General features: G+C 36.4%; 3 protein-coding genes across 4 annotated transcripts; 1 reads left to right on the forward strand and 2 right to left on the reverse strand.

Moving 5' to 3' along the window:
* The first annotated feature begins 145 nt into the window (after nucleotides 1-145).
* Nucleotides 146-9,993, forward strand: LOC116139569 (mitogen-activated protein kinase kinase kinase YODA-like). 2 transcript variants are annotated; one of them, XM_031425241.1, is made up of 12 exons: nucleotides 146-381; nucleotides 1,270-2,072; nucleotides 3,364-4,107; nucleotides 4,421-4,505; nucleotides 4,685-4,747; nucleotides 5,080-5,243; nucleotides 5,380-5,455; nucleotides 5,868-5,927; nucleotides 6,014-6,121; nucleotides 6,229-6,468; nucleotides 7,705-7,793; nucleotides 9,018-9,993. In XM_031425241.1, exons 2-12 carry the CDS (start codon nucleotides 1,525-1,527, stop codon nucleotides 9,529-9,531), a joined length of 2,691 nt encoding a protein of 896 aa, XP_031281101.1. In that variant the 5' UTR covers nucleotides 146-381; nucleotides 1,270-1,524; the 3' UTR covers nucleotides 9,532-9,993. The 2 variants fall into 2 exon arrangements, with proteins under 2 accessions (XP_031281101.1, XP_031281102.1); XM_031425242.1 differs by having other exon boundaries at nucleotides 147-381; nucleotides 5,083-5,243.
* Nucleotides 9,994-10,004: 11 nt separating this feature from the next.
* Nucleotides 10,005-14,319, reverse strand: LOC116139570 (short-chain dehydrogenase TIC 32, chloroplastic-like). Its single transcript, XM_031425243.1, has 8 exons — nucleotides 14,081-14,319; nucleotides 13,543-13,774; nucleotides 13,283-13,362; nucleotides 12,845-12,998; nucleotides 12,361-12,439; nucleotides 11,922-12,006; nucleotides 11,241-11,287; nucleotides 10,005-11,047 (listed from the first exon to the last, which is right to left on the reverse strand). The coding sequence occupies exons 1-8, from the start codon at nucleotides 14,229-14,231 to the stop codon at nucleotides 10,892-10,894; spliced, it is 984 nt and encodes a 327-aa protein (XP_031281103.1). The 5' UTR covers nucleotides 14,232-14,319; the 3' UTR covers nucleotides 10,005-10,891.
* A 1,032-nt stretch (nucleotides 14,320-15,351) lies between these two features.
* On the reverse strand, nucleotides 15,352-16,574 carry LOC116139584 (short-chain dehydrogenase TIC 32, chloroplastic-like). Its single transcript, XM_031425254.1, has 3 exons — nucleotides 16,421-16,574; nucleotides 16,033-16,079; nucleotides 15,352-15,713 (listed from the first exon to the last, which is right to left on the reverse strand). Exons 1-3 carry the CDS (start codon nucleotides 16,572-16,574, stop codon nucleotides 15,555-15,557), a joined length of 360 nt encoding a protein of 119 aa, XP_031281114.1. The 3' UTR covers nucleotides 15,352-15,554.
* Between the last annotated feature and the right edge of the window lie 513 nt (nucleotides 16,575-17,087).

Consider the following 17,087-nt stretch of genomic DNA (forward strand, 5'->3'; position numbering starts at 1 on the left):
CTTAGAAAATAGTTTTACTAAACCTTGAATTTACCACACTTACTTTTAGTTAATTATATTAATTTAATTGGTTAGTCAATTTTTAATTTTTTAATTTTTTTTTAATATTCTAAAATCAACGCCCAGACAACTCCATGTCTCAGCTCAGACATACTCTCTCTCTACATTTCTATCAATCTCTGTCTTCTCTACGCGATCTCTTCTCAAACTTTCAACTCAAAAATTCTTAAAAACTCTCTTTTTCAGATTTCTTAGGGTTTATTTTTTTTTATTTCTTCAATTATTCAACGATTCTCCTGATTTTCTTCTCTCCATTTCGCCTCTCTAATAATCACTTCGTCTTCTTCTTCACTTCAGATTCACTGCCGTTCAGCATGTGAAGTGAGTACTCTACTATCTGTTCTCTTTTAATTTTAGTTAGCTTCGATTTTTATTTTTATTTGTTTGTTTTTGTATTTTATGTTTTTGTTTTGCTATTTGTTTGTAGATCTGTGTGTTGACGTTGTTGCTTTAGGTAAGCTAAAATCTTACCCTCTGTTTGTTTCTCGAGAAAATCCGGTAATCTTAGAGTAAAATTGGAGATTTGAAATTGGTATATTATGAGGCATCATGAGTTTTAGGTATAACATGATTTTGAGGCGCACGTGTGGGTATAATTTGAAACTGAATTCGTATGATTTATGGTTTTATAATGCACGTTTAATACTTTTATAGTAAAGATTGTGATGGTGCGTTGATTAAGTAAAAAATGTAGTTCCTTACTTCCTTTCAAGGTTGCTGGATGAAGTAGACACGAAACAGTCAAAACTCAGAACTTTGAAGAGGTCAGCTGAAGATTGGCTGACCGGTTATGACTTTTATATATGTGGGGATTTTTTGTGCCTTAATGAAATTTTAGGGGTGTTATCATCATATGCTTAGTTTGCATGTTCGAGTCAGATTTTGCCGGTTTAAGTAGTAGGATGTTGTCTTTGCATTTGTTAGAGACAGGTACTTCCATCATTTGAGTCAACTTCTTTAGGTGTCGCAATTAGCAATATATTCAATCATATGATTGTGTACATGTTTGTGTAATAGTGTGAATGGACCAGCGTAACTAATATTACAATAAAAGTTTGTTCTGTTGAAGCCATTTTCTTATCCTGTGTATGATTTTTGGAGTTGACAAATCCATTGCAAACAATGGTCATTAAGCATGTTAGATATCAATTTCTTTAGGAAAAACTTCTAATGTGGTATTCTCCTTTTCCCTTTTCTTCTTTGTTATAGGTTTTTGTATTTTCATATTATTGGGAAGGTCACTTCAGTTCTCACTGACATTCTGAGGTCAGTAATTGTGACTTTCCAAGTTACTGCCGGTGAATGTAACTGTTGGACAAAATAACCGAGCCTTTTTGTTGGACACAATAAGCTTTAGAAGCTGTAAATTACTTTGGGTACATTGTGATATATATTGGGTTGCAGAGATGGAAATACATTAGAAGAACTTGTCTGCTATTACTCTACATCTTTACCATAAACAAAATGCGTTCTTGGTGGGGGAAGTCATCATCGAAGAAGAAAGCCAGTAAGGAAAATTTTATAAGCACATTACATCAAAAATTAAAGACTACACCGGAAGGTAAACAAAGCAGTAGATCAGGAGGGTCTCGAAGACATTGCAATGATACAGTTTCAGAATTGGGTTCTCAATCTCGAGCTGAATCTAGATCAACATCACCTTCCAAAAAAGTATACAGGTGTCAAAGTTTTGCTGAAAGGAGTGATGCTCAACCACTTCCACTTCCTGGTCCGCACCCTGCAGCTGTAGGTCGTACTGATTCTGAAATTAGTGTATCAGCTAAGCCAAGATTGGAAAAAGGCGCAAAGACATCCTTGTTTTTGCCTCTCCCAAAACCAGCATGCATACGAAACAGGGCAAATGCTACTGATTTAGATGGAGATCTGGTCACCGCTTCCTTTTCCAGTGATTGCTCCATTGATAGTGATGATCCAGCAGACTCCCGTAATCGCAGTCCCCTGGCAAATGACTATGACAATGGAACTAGAACTGCTTTAAGCAGCGGTTCGGGGTGAGCTTGCTTCTAACTCATGAACTATGATGATTTCACTATTGATGTAAATTTATCTACATTGTAATGAGATGATTCAATTGCACCAACCACCCCTGAGGTTTCGGAAACTGAACTTAGAGCTGAGTTTGGGTGTATTATGCAAAAATCACCATATTATTTTGGGAATTAGTCAAATACCACCCTACCGTCAACTTCTGTACAATTTTTGTTGGTATACAATGGCCTATTTAGCCCCAGAATTTGACTTAGTATGATCTTTTACAAATTGAAAAAATTAAAAAAATATTTTTTTCTTGCTTCACTTTTATTCCTACACTCACCCAGCCCACTCCCCTCACCCTTCTCTGGCAGCTTCTGGCTCACCCTTCACTGGTAGTTTCCTGTAACACATCCACTTTTCTTTGTCTCGCCACCACACCTCTCTCCCCCCACCTCCTACCTCAACAGCCTATCCGCCCGCCCTGAGCAGCTTTTGGTGCTGCCACTGAGGACTCAACCAAGGCCACAGACACCTCACCCTACTGCTGAACTGCCTTCCCCGTCTCTTATTTCTTTCTTTGACTTAATTTTTTACTCTATATTTTTGTGGCTGTTCTTTCAGGTTTTTTCCTTTGACATTGTATTTGTTGTATGGGCTCATAAATTTTGATTTATTTTTGTTGATGGGTTGTTTGTGGTCTTGGAAGTGCTGGGTGGGTTTTATTATGATTGTTAACTTTGTTGTTACGGTGATGATGCTGGTGTGTTCTGGTGCCTGGGGTTGATTTTTCCACGGCTAGTGTTTGTTTTTTTTGGGGGGGGGGCGGGGTTGGCTGATGAGGTGGGTCTTGTAGCTTTGATTTGTTGGGGGTTGTGTGGATTTGGAGTTAATTTGTTGGATGGTGTTTTGTTGATCTGGTGTTGACTTGGGATTGATATTAGGGGCTGTTGTGGTGGTTTTTTTGTATGGGTGCAAAAGGCTGGGGTTGGGGGCTTTTGTATTTTTTTTTTTAATTAGTTTTTATTTTGTTTCTTGGGAAGTGAGTCAATAGACAAGTTTCCTGTTCGTCAATCACAGAATTTGTAAAATGGTCAGCCTTAGGGGTGGTTTCTCACTATTTTTCAAAGATTATGGATGGTTTTCATAATATACCCAAACTCAGCATCTAAATGTTAGTGTTTGAAACTTCAGGGTGGTTATTGCAATTGATCCTAATGAAAAGGTAATTGTAATTTGTGTTCACATGCGGTCAATGCTTTTGTATTCTTAATGATCCCTATCAATTGACTCCAATTTTTTTTCCCGAAGCATGGTGGTGTCCAAGGATCTTTCATCCAATGCCGCTCAAACAAACTCAAGAGAGGCCAAAAAAACATTAAACCTTTCATTGAGTAATCGTCTCTCCCCTAAATCACCTAAGCAAAGACCTTTAAGTGGTCCTGTGCCAAATCTACAGGTTCCATTTCATGTAGCTTTCAGCAGTGCTCCTGACAGCTCCAAGTCAAGTCCTTCCAGAAGTCCAATCAATGGATTTGGCACTGAGCAAGTTGTGAATTCTGCTTTCTGGGCAGGGAAGCCTTATGCGGATGTCACATTACATGGATCTGGCTACTGCTCTAGTGCAGGTTCAGGTCAAAATTCTGCGCAAAATTCCATGGGAGGGGACATGTCAGGACAGTTATTTTGGCAACAAAGCAGGGGTAGCCCGGAATACTCTCCAATACCTAGTCCTAGAATGGCTAGCCCTGGGCCCAGTTCCAGAATTCAAAGCGGTGCTGTTACCCCTATTCATCCAAGAGCTGGAGAGGCAGCTATTGAGTCGCAAACAAGCTGGCCTGATGATGGAAAACAACAAAGCCATCGCTTGCCTCTTCCTCCTGTAACGATTTCCAACTCTTCTCCGTTCTCTCATTCAAATTCAGCAGCAACGTCACCCCAAGTACCGCGAAGTCCTGGAAGGATAGAGAATTCAGTTAGCCTTGAGTCACATTGGAAGAAGGGAAAGCTTCTGGGTAGAGGCACATTTGGACATGTTTATGTTGGTTTTAACAGGTATTCCAAAAAAGAAAAATGTTTGAGTTCATTTTATGATTTTATTCCTTTACATCTCCATGCACGTAGGTGGGTGTTCCTAAGTGACTTGCAGGATAGAATTGTCTTATCCTCCCATCAATTTAGTTGTTTATCTTGATTATCAATTGCACTGGCTCCTTTAGGTTTCTAAATTATGATTGAATTTCTGCTTATAATTTCTTAAGTTAGTTTCTAATAAAAAAAGAATTTCTATGTTAGTCTGGTGTTTTCACGGATTGATCATTACTTATATTGTATAATCTGAATTAATTTCTTTTTCTAATTGGTTTAGTGATAGCGGCGAAATGTGTGCAATGAAGGAGGTTACATTATTCGATGATGCAAAGTCAAAGGAAAGTGCTAAGCAGTTGATGCAGGTGGGTTGACTCCTCAGTAGACAAGGGTGCTATCAGTTTTTGAGATTATTATTATTATTTTTCTCTTTTTAATCTTTCACTTAATGGCACCTTTTCATAGAGGATTTATTTAATTGTTCGCTTGTTTTGTTTTAACATTGCCTACCTACAAAAAAAATTCACTCTCAAGTCTTCTTCAGGAAATTGCCTTACTGAGCCGCTTAAGGCATCCAAACATTGTGCAGTATTACGGGTCCAAATCAGTAAGTCTAATTTATAATTATTCCTATGATTCATCTTATGAATTGATTTTTTTTTTTTTTTTGGTGTAGTTTTTTTACCTTTTTGGTATTAATTTGACATGCTTTTCATCAACTTGGTGTAAAAGATAGAGATTTGGAAAAAGTCCATTGACAAAGAAAAGAGTTGTTATTAGTAATATATGTATATATTCTGTGGACAGGAAATTTATGATTTAGAAAGTTCTGGGAACTAAGTTTATGGTTCTTTTGTTTTTAAACAATATCAACGTAAGTTATTTTGACAAGTCTGGTCATTGCCATGTTTTACATGTTAAATTTTTGCTATTTCCAAGCAGGTTGGTGACAAACTTTATATATACCTGGAGTATGTATCTGGTGGATCCATTTATAAACTTCTTCAGGATTACGGACAATTTGGTGAACTAGCAATCCGTAGTTATACTCAACAAATTTTGTCAGGGCTTGCCTACTTACACTCTAAACAGACTGTTCATAGGTGAATGAATCTACCCAATTTTGAATTTAAGTTGAGTTTAAAGCTTCTCTCTGTCAAATATTCTATCGTTGAGTTTAAAGCTTCTCTCTGTCAAATATTCTATCTTCATTCTTAAATAACTTCATTTCTTTAACAGAGACATTAAAGGAGCAAACATACTTGTAGACCCTAATGGTCGGGTCAAGTTGGCAGATTTTGGGATGGCAAAGCATGTAAGTGGAGGCTTAGTTATTTTTTGTAATAATAAATGAGAACTAACCTAAGTTCAAGTATGAAATTGAAAATGTGGGACTACAAAAATGATGCATTGGATTTAAATGATCTGTTAAGGTTTTTATGAATTTAGTTGAATATACTTGGAAGTATAAAATAGTGCAATTACATGGTTACATGTGCAAATAATCTGTTAGTTTTTGATGGGAACCCACTTTAATAACTCAATAATTTGGGTTGGGCCATGGGTTTTTCATGGGCTTGGGTAGAACTCTCTTTGGAAAACCGGCTTGCCAAGGGAGGGTGCCCAAGCCTTTATAACCCACATGTCCACCCTTTTCCCTTTCAATGTGGGATCCTAACAGTTTTATTAGAGACTGCTTGCCAACTTATCTTCTGTGCTCTTTGCAGATTGCTGGGCAGTCATGTCCATTGTCATTCAAAGGAAGTCCTTATTGGATGGCACCTGAGGTTGGAAACTTTTCTTTTTTGTGCTTAACCTCCGTAATCATGACTTGGTTCTAGCCAGTGTATCGTAAGTCTTAATGTTTGTGCAGGTTATAAAGAACTCAAATGGTTGCAATCTTGCTGTTGATATATGGAGTCTTGGATGCACAGTTTTGGAAATGGCCACAACAAAACCACCTTGGAACCAATATGAAGGGGTCTGTATTGAAGACAATAAAAGATCTCTATTTTGCCTTCTTAAGATTTCATTTTGTTGAAATACTTAATTTCTTTATAAGAGATATTTGTTTGTTGCGGTGTTCAGGTTGCTGCCATGTTTAAGATTGGAAACAGTAAGGAACTACCAGCAATTCCGGATCACCTCTCAGATGACGGAAAGGATTTTGTGCGGAAATGTTTGCAACGTAATCCTTCATGTCGTCCCACAGCTGCTGAGCTTTTGGAGCATCCTTTTGTGAAGTATGCTGCAACTTTGGAAAGACCCATTCTGGATTCTGAGCCTTCAGATATATCCCCAGGGGTTGAGAATGGAGTGAAAAATCTGGTATATTCGTTTTTCTTGATTTCCATTTAATCTTATATTGATCTTGAGGTTGTGGTCTGTGATGATATTTGTTAAATCCTTCATAGTTTCCTCTGTTTTGACATTGAAATCTGGTTATAACATAAATATCAAATTGGCAAGCTTGTCTGAATATATATTCTTAAATTTCAATGATCTTGGGTGGACGTTAACACGCTACTTCTGTACTGTGTATAATACATTCTAGCAATATGGTTGCTGTCTGATCCCTTTGCCAGCAGTGAATTTGTATGAAGGAGTTCCTAAAGAGCTGTGTAAAACAGTGAGTTATGATGCCAGTTTTATTATTTTCCATGTAAGGGACATGGATTTATTATTTTGTGTTAGTTTTGTTAGGTGTTTGATGGAAGTTGGCTTAGAAAGAAGACATGTAGAATTTATGATCCTTTATGGAAACAAAATATCTCAAACCTTAGGTCAAAGAAGGAAGAATATTTACGTTCATATTCTGTTTAGTAGGAGTTGGAAGAGAGATCTATTACTCTCAGAAGATAACAACATATTTAGCCTTTCTAAAATCAGGTTTAAAATAATTAGATTGACATAGAATGTGCTGTACAGATCTGTCAAAAATGTTTTAGCAACTAATGACGTGGAGATGCTTTTGCAAGTTTATCTTGAGTTGTGTATCACAATGAGATAAAGATTGAAGTGGATGATGGTTTACTGGAGATGGACGGCTAATTTTGTTTAGGAGTGTTATATGATCAAATTTAAAAATTTGTTCTGCAAATAGAGAGCAACTATTCCAGGATTATGGAGCAAACTGGGGGCAAATAAAACTGTTGATAGTGAAAGGCTCTAAGGTGGATTGATTTTGTAGGTTAAAAGGGGCAAATGAATAATGCATGTGAGCATGATATAACCCCAAAACTAGGAAATGATCGTCTCTACTGACCCTAATTGTGATAAGGCTTGGGTAAAGGTGACGAATACAACAGCAACACAAATATGCCAATAGTCTTCTAAAACTGTGCAAGTGTTTTGTAATTGATGTGTCTGCATGCAATGAAAGAGCTGGTATAGGTGCTGTTTTGACTCTGCAGAAGAGCCTAGAAACTGTCAATGGGTTTATGTTTTGCAGTGTCCGTATGAATATCTTAAAGATCTGGCTTGTTTGCTAAATTTAAACCTCAAACCTGTTCATTGTGTGCCCCCAATTCTGACTTTTGCTTCGGTTCATTGATCATATTTCAGGGTATTGGGCAAGTGAGAAACTACTCTCCCTTGGATTCAGAAAGGCTTGCAGTTCATTCATCAAGAGTATCGACTGCTCCTTATGCTAGGTTTCTCTCTCTCTTTCTGTTTCTCATGTGCTTGCACTCACACACCATGCATGCTCACACCTATCTTGGACTGTGATGTTTTGGTGCTTATATGGCAAGAGTGAAGTAGGAGAACATTTCAGGCAACAGGATAAGAAGAAGTTAACTTCTTTTGTGGCATAGAACTTATTTCTTAGCACCTGTTTAGTTATCAGTTTTTGAGAGGACACATACATTAAAAGAAAAGAGAGAAGTAAAAAATGGATCAGATATTCACCAAGGTGATCTATTAACCCCCAAGGAGGAAAGCAAAAACTAAACAAAAAGTATACCCAAAAAATTTTGTGAAAGCTGTGCAAAAAGCCAGATTAGCTATAAGATCTTTACATAAAAACCAGCCCCCAAAACAAAAACAAAATCAGCTAAAAAGAAAGAGGTGTCTTGAAACTTAAGCCCGCAGAGTTGCAAAAAAAAGGCTATTTATTCCACGAGCCAATGAAATCTTCACCTTTAACCTCTTCAAAATTCCTACTGTTTCTTTTACCTAAATCACCCAAAGAGCTACTACCACACATTTGCATTAGGACATCAGTGACAAGAGAGGTTCAAGATTCTTCTTTCTTATTCATAAACCTAAATAAAAGAGGGAGTATTGGTTAGTTGTTTTAATTTTGGTTCAGTTCTATTTTCAGAGAGTTGTTAATCAGCAATTTTTTTTTTGTTGCTTCTAGCTTTGAACTAGTATTGTTTCTGTAAAGAACCAAATTTTGTTGTTCCAGGCTTATCCTAGGTTTTGTGGATAGCTAGTTACTCTTTCATCAATTCTCCTTTGTCACTGACGGAGACAGGGGGCAGAAACTTAGCCTAGATATGTTTAGAATGAAAAAAAAAAAAAGTATAAAAACTAGTTACAAATTTTGTGTACTTGCCTGTTTTTGAAATATATCCTCCATAAATAATTTATCAATCCTATCCTTACATAAAAATTAATGATTTTAGCAATAAGTTGGTGCAATTAGAAGCATTATATGAACAAAATACATAATATTTAATAATCCATTCCTCCAAAATTCTATCGTGTTAAATCATAAGAGAATAAAATTTTCAATTAATAGAATCTCAATTTTGTTATTGAAAAATTTATTTTGACCCAGCGGACCAAAAATTCTGCTTTTGCAGTACAATTATTTTTTCTTACTGTCAGAACCATGAACTTGTACCCTAATATCAGTTCCTGATGTGCAGTGATATCCTTATTCCGAAGAACAAATCGTGTCCTGTGTCTCCCATTGGGAGCCCACTTTTACATCCAAGGTCGCCACAACATCTGAATGGAAGATTATCTCCTTCTCCTATATCTAGCCCAAGGACCACTTCAGGTTCATCCACACCTCTCACAGGTGGCAGTGGTGCTATACCTTTCAATCACTTGAAACAACCAGTTTACTTGCAAGAGGGTTTTGGAAGCATGCCAAAGCCCTCAAATAGTTTTTATTGCAATGGCCCTTTTCAAGATTCAAATTCCGACATTTTTCGAGGGATGCAACCAGGGTCTCACATCTTCTCAGACTTGTTGCCCCCTGAAAATGATGTTCTGGGGAAGCAACTTGGAAGGCCTTTTCATGGGGAACCTTATGATGGACAGTCAATTTTGGCTGATCGTGTATCTCGGCAGCTCCTAAGGGATCAGGTGAAGATGAAGCCATCTCTGGATCTAAGTCCCAGCTCTCCTTTACCCACCAGGACCAGTGGTATCTAATCTTATGCATTTCTCTTTGTGGCGCACCAATCTGAGAGAACTCAGAAGTTTGTCACACTGGATTTTTTTGTCCTGCTGAACACTTTATTTACTGTGCCAACTTCTGAGGAAGCTAATTTTGTCAATAAGGGCTGTAGTGGGAAATCTATGGAGTAAGTTTGGGCAAAGTGGCTGGAGGTGCATGTGTCATTTGCATTGACTTAGTTATCCAGGTTGTCTTTCAGGCTCCTTATTGATGAGTAATCTTAAGCTATTTGACAAAACTGATGGTAGAGTTGAATGTTCAGCAGAATCAATTGATTCAAAATGGAGCTAGCTTCCCAGCAAATAACAAACCTGCCGTTGTGGGTAGTTTGTGATATGATGCGGCATCAACTTTGTACAGAGCTGAGTCCATAAATTGTCATCTAGTGGCTAACTGAATTGTGGTATTAAGAGCTTCTTTTTAATGGGGGAAGATGGCTTCTTTTTAATGGGGGAAGATGGCTTCTTACTTCTGATGATCCAGTGCATGGCCGTTCCTTAAGGAACATAATTAATTGCTATGACTTCAGTACAGTTTTTTAGATCATCGTATAGCAAAAGAAGAGCGATTAAGCTGGTACAATAATTAGCATGTAGACTAATTTTTTTGGGGTTAAACTGCTGTACAGAAGATGGAGAACAGAATCAGGGTTCAAAGTTTGTGTACAAGACAATCATCACAGATTTGTTGAGCCTCTGGGTCTGTTTCTTGTGCATACTATTCAATCCGAATTCCGTTTATGTACATTACCCCTTGAGTTAACTGAAGAGATCTGATGCCATGAATCTGTATTTTCTCACACATGTTTTCAGGAGTCAATACTTTGAACTAGATATTGTAAATGTTCTAAGTTCCAGCAGGTGGTGCTATTTTTACGAGAAAAGAAAGAAATGGGGTTTCATTATTCACTTACGATACGATTTGAGAAAGCAAGTATTTTGAATTTGTTAAGATTTGTGATGCCGTTTTTAGGAGAAGAAGATATGGGGTTGCCCCATCCTCTTATGATATCTTCTGAGAGGGCAATTTTTTTTTTTTTTTTTCAAATGTGTTGTGACTTGAGATGTATGCTTCATCGTTTAGGTTGGAACCGTTCTGATCAAAATATAAAAATCAAGCTATATTAGTTTAGATGCTCGTCTTTCTCTGCATTATTCTAAGGATACAATTAGCAGCAGCCATGACCATGAACATTATTCTCTAGGGTAAACGGAAATCACACTTAGTTGATGGATATCTGATAGGATTTTATAAGACCCTGTCTATAAGGTACAGCTACAGCCATCTCTTAACCAAAATGTCTTGTTTTGTCTCTAAGAAGTATGAGAACATCTGTTAATTAAATCCAAAGCTGAAATCCCAGAGTTTCTTTGCTAACTCAGTATTAGCAGCTTGAGAACTTGGTTGAGCTATGTCACAGTCGGCAAAATAGAGACCGCTAATACCTTTAACTTGGGGATGTAATGCAACATAGCATGTGGTTGCTGCTCCCTACATCCATATCAAATCAAGAAACAAACAAAATACAAATACTCAAGGGCCCGCTCAAAATATAGAAACTTTGTAACACAGCATGTTATAATGTTCAGTGCTGTCAATTTTCCTTAGGACAGTGCAGTTTCCATCAAATGTATTTCATCAAAATTTATGGTAAATGCATCCAATGGACACTGTATGTAATTACCTGCCGAACGTTTTTAATCACATATTTACCAAGAAGACCAAGAAGACCTGCATCAGACCGAAAGAGTCAGAATATCAACATGAAGCCTCGTAACTTCCATGAAAAAAATGTCATAAAAGGGGGAAAGGTTTATAGACTTGAACAAGTGCACTTCTACACACTAAATTTTTTTTCCTGGGTACCAAATGAATGCCCATTTTCTACCCCTTTGTGTTAAAACATGTGTTTCCACACCTTTCATTAATTACCTTAGGCATCAGTTACATCATACTGCAAACACAGGAAATTCAAGTAACAAAATATGTTCATTTCACCTAACATATGCCTCTGGTACTTGTACAAAATAGCAACTCCAAGAATATGACTAGTAGTAAGATGGCAACTGACTGAAAAATCATCTGTATCTGGAAGGCTCACTCATTGACTCTTAAATTTTATGCAATCTGCTGTCAATCAGCATAAGGAGTACAAAAGAAGAGATTTCAGATAGTCTTTTGGTCAGCCTGAAGGGTGAAAAGTATTCGGGAGCACACTAATATACCACTTAGTAAAAGCTAGAAAGCTCAAAACTGCAGGTACGTAACGTATTCTAACTTGTGTTTCTTCAAATGAGCCAAAGCAGTCTAAATTGTTTCTATGTAAATTTATAGAACAAAAAGTAATTTAAAGTAGAGTTAATACCACTGATGAAGCTGTGATGACGAAAGAGATTGGTAGCAATAGCGCCTGGGTGAAGTGAGTTTGCAGTTATCTCCACTCTATCCTCCTGTTTAGGGAACACCCTATTGTTATTTTAGAGCAAAATAAGGTTGGCCTAACTAGGATATCAAGCTTTGCACTAAACAATTATTTGACAATCTTTGAGATGCATGGAATAAGCTGATCATGAACTGTAATGTACTATACTCGGTAAATGAAATAAAAATAACTATAGATTATGACTTATGAATAGCTGTTAATATGAAAGAAGAACACTTCACTAAATTTAAACAGGAGAGACTGCAATACAACCAATCCAATCATAGCTGGGCAAAGGAGTTTAAAACGAAACAATATCATTCCTGAAAAATCAAGATATAATGACTTGTAATCAACAGCCTTGAACGAAGAACTCGCACACCTTTAAACGCCTTGCCAGTTCATTTGCATGCAGAACATTAGCAAGCTTTGACTGGCCATATGCAGATAGACAGTTGTACCTATACATTGTCAAGTCCATACATTTAAGATAATGAAGGTATACTTCATATTTGATGACCACTTTCAAAAATAAATGCTGCATAAACACCTTATAAGCTATGGTCAAGACCTAACTATATCTAAATGAAAGCCTACCAACATGCTTACAAGCTAAGATCCATTAGTCACAAGCAGGCTGGAGGAGCTTACACTTTGACATCATTTTGCCTCATGCTTTGAATTTACCAGACGAAAATCTAAATGAAAAGTGACTTATTTTAGCCAGGTTTAGTTTCTGTGATCACAATGGCAAACTCAAGCACACAACATGGTTTAAGCATCATAGAATGTAGAAAATATCATTTAAGTAAAGTACTTGTAAATCAATTACAGCGTAGTTACAGACGGCAATATGATAATGTTACCCAGATTGATCATTGATTTTATCAAATCGAATGCCTTCTGGATATGAGAATTTGTGACGACGTGAAGAGACATTTACAATCCTTCCTTCTTTCTTGCTTTCACGTGCTGTTCTTTTCATGGTGTCTAACAATAGATTTGTCAAAAGGAAATGACCTGCAAGAATATAACAACTCAAAAATATAGGCTGACTCATCTTAGCAGATTAGAAGTTTCTTCTTGACTTGTAAACCATTTTGGAATATTTTCAAATAACCATTGAGCTTTTCATCATTTTGGCTGAGAAGAACAGAGTTTAAGATTTTAAACAATTATCGATTGATGATTAAATACATGAAACACCGTATAGTTTTACCATCATTTGGGTAAACCAAAAGCTATCCCTTCCTCCTGTTAATTTTCTTGCACAATACAAATTAAAAATAATTAATGTGTCTCACCTATGTGATTTGTAGCAAATTGTAGTTCTATTTTGTCTTTGGAAAGCATGAATGGAGTTGCCATGACTCCTGCATTATTACTTAGAAATATATAATGCTCTCAGTGAGTTTTTCAGATAAAACAATACACTAGTAAAAAACTAAAAATAAGAAATTTTAGGGGCAGCACTGATATTAAGCCATATTCACAAACCAAGAATGACCAAAAGAAAATTGACAGAGTATCCTCCATCTCTAATCCAAATGTTCAATGATCTTACATGAGAAGGTTTAGCGGAAGACCCAATGACTTGAAATCTGCAGCAAATTTCCTGACTGACGCCATTGAACTTAAATCTAATTCCATGGCAGAAAGCTTTGCACTGGGATTTTCCTTAACTATTGCTTCTTTGACCTCACTCCCAGCTGCCATGTTCCGTACTCCCATAACTACATGAACACCACGCAATGCAAGAACCCGGGCAGTTTCGGTTCCGATACCACTCGATGCTCCTATAACAAGAGCAACCACCTCAAAATGAACAATTGAGTGCGCTTACAAGAAAGTTTTACCAGGGATTTCATAAAAATAGGTAACCCAATCGGTCAAAGCCAATATAATGGATTCAAAATTCGTCTCCAAGGTTTTGTCAGAATGTTGTTTAGTTCGAAAACTTTGTGTAATTCTTTTTGGTGGAATTCATTGAATTGCGGGTTTCAAGTCTGTGTAAGTTATAATGAAATCTCGAATAAAAGGAAAATTGTCCGTAAATCATATAATTGAGAGCATAATAAAATGAAAGGGGTAAGAAAAAAGACCAGTAACAATAGCAGTAAGAGAGGTGCCATCAATCCCTTGAGTAACTTGTTCTGCAGTTGAAGAAGATGAGAACCCAGAAGCTCCTTTTCTATTAAACCACCACATCCTCTTTCCTTCAGATGCAGTGTCACAGTCACAGATACAACACATGAACCCACTCACAACCCATATTCAATACCAGTAAAACTTTCTCTCATTAAAAACGGTAAATAATTGTTTTCTAATATTTATTAATCTGGATTTTTTTTTCAGAAAAAAATTTGGGTAAATTGATAAATATCATATCACCTAGACCAATCTAATTATAATTCTATTACTATTATAGAATGTCACCTTATTCAAATGAGTAAGATACAGTAATAAGAACAGGCACACTGAGAATACCACAATCTCTTTTGCAATTACAGAACAAACATTTACATACTGGGAAGCACTCTGCACTCATTCATTGTCAAGTACAGGTAGTTATAATATTTTAATTACTCAACATCATTTAATTAAATTCATGCTGAAATCCCAAAGCGTCTTTGCCATATCCGTATCACTAGCAGGTGCGGTTGTGTTCGCCACGGTACAGTCAACAAAGGCACAAAGTACTCCCCTCTTATACCCTAGACTTGGGGATGTAACGCCATATAGCATGTGGTCACAGCTCCCTGTAACTCGATTTACGAATTTACACAATCTAAAATGTAAGAAATCAGAAGCAGTACGAAGAGGTCAAATTTTTCATTAGTTTCAGTGGACTTGGAACTGAACTGTTGGCCAAGGGAAATCAATAGACAGGTATCACAGTTTGCTGGTATGAAAAACTACATAATCAATTCTAAATGGAAGACACAGATGAGAGCATCGAATAAAAAAATAAAAGAAAAGCTTGCAGAAAGAATAGTTAATGCTCCTCGGGAGGTCCTTGTATCTTGGTCCATTGATTCGGTAAACAGGTGTTCCGTGACCCTTTGTGCCCGGATACCTTAGTTAATAAAAAAAAAAAAACTACTTTTTTGGGTTTGAATTTATAGAAAATGGTGATTTTGTTTTTTACCTGATTGCACATTAGTTTTCAGAGCTGTATTGTGTAGTTATAAGGAAATATATATATCTTTAAGATAATATAATAGTATTTAGGATGCAAAAAGGCTAGAAATATAAACTTATGCCCTGTGGTGCATGACACTAATAAATTACCATATACTGTACTTTTATCTTGTCGACTTGAAAATATAAGTATGATAGATAAATAATTAAAAAGAAAAAAGAAAAAAGAAAAAAGCCAAATTCTATCTAACAATATAACAAACAAGCATTGGTGACACTATCAAATTGAATAAGATACAGTAATAATAGATCAGGCACAGTACAATCTCTTTTGCAATTACAGAACCAAACATTTACTTAGTTATTGGCAAGCATTCTCTGTCGGCTACAACTTATTGCTCACCATGTACACGGCTGGCTTGGCTAGAAGCTACATCATTTAATTAAATTCACGCTGAAATCCCAGAGCTTCTTTGCCATATCCATATCCTTACCCTGTGCGGTTGTCTTCGCCAAGTTACTGTCAGAGAAGTACTCCCCACTTATCCCCTGGACTTGGGGGTGTAAAGCCACATAGCATGTCGTAGCAGCTCCCTGTAATTCGTATCAGAAATTAGAAGCAGGCTTGTGTAATGAAATTTATCCGTTGGTTTCGGTGGACTAAAAAATTAAGCCAACAGAAAATATAGAGCAGGTGTTATAATATGCTGGTATGCATAACCTGGCCTAGCAGATACTGGTTTAACATATTAATTTCAGATAAAATTTAAAATTCATTTCTCCACAGAGTTTTGTCAAAAGTTTGGAAGGTAGGTATACTTTAAAGAAGCACAACTCTTTAGCAACCGTTTCAAGAATGTGAACAAGAATCTCCACTCACATGCTGAACAGTTTAATGTGATATACAACTTACCTGCTTAACATCTTTAAGCACGAACTTTCCAACCGTATTACAAAGGCCTGCATCAAAACCAGAAAAAAGCTGAGAGACCATGAAAGGCATTTGCAGCAAATGGATGACTGTTAACTATATGGCAAATACATGGGAACACATTAACAATGAGAAAATCCTTTTGATAAGTGTACTTAATTCAACTCATTCCACGCTATAAAATTAAAATGGCCTAAAACAAAATAAGTTCAAACAGGAGTTCAAGCAAAGAGTTAACCAATCTACATTAATTTTCTCTAAACGCAACAACTCTCACCCCATCTCTCAGGTTGTTTATTAACCACAAAATAGTTTGCCTCGTCCACTTACACCTAAGATTTTTGTCATTACATGAAATGCTGAGTGCTACCTCTTATGAATCCATTATAACGGAAAAGATTTGTAACAATTGATCCTGGATGAAGCGAATTTGCAGTTATATTCGCTCCTTCTTCCTGTTCAGAACCAAGCACCCGTTTTACAGTGTCCATTATGTACATGGCAAGCACATTAAACACATACATGTTTGTGTGATTATAAAGCTGATCTTGTCAATGGTTTGTACACAAAATGAATGGTGTGCATGGGTTAAAGCTGATATTGTCAGAGGTGGTGCATTGTGCAGTTAAGCACCAAAACTCTTTGAAAAAAAATACGCTCTCCTTGTTCAACAAAAGTTGAACCTTCAATCTTTTTGCAAGCTCAATAGCATGCAAAAATGTTGCAAGGTTCGATTGATTTAACCATATACACCAAAGCCCCAATACCTTTAAAACCATAATATTTAATAATCTATGTTTGATATCATCTAGCATAGACTATAATTATTTCTAAATTATGGAGGTGACATGTATTCTTATTTATATAGCCCCTTTTGGTTTCCAATTTTAAAATAAGAAATAATTTTATATGTTAGAAATTGAATATATTATCTTTAAACTCTCGTTGTGATCGAATCCAAATGACAAACCCAACCCTTTAATTAGTGAGTTTAGTTATAGTCAAGAGGTCCTTGTATTCGAATCGATTAATTATCT

Source organism: Pistacia vera, unplaced genomic scaffold (genome assembly GCF_008641045.1).
Source record: "Pistacia vera cultivar Batoury unplaced genomic scaffold, PisVer_v2 Contig352, whole genome shotgun sequence".
Taxonomy (NCBI): Eukaryota; Viridiplantae; Streptophyta; class Magnoliopsida; order Sapindales; family Anacardiaceae; genus Pistacia; species Pistacia vera.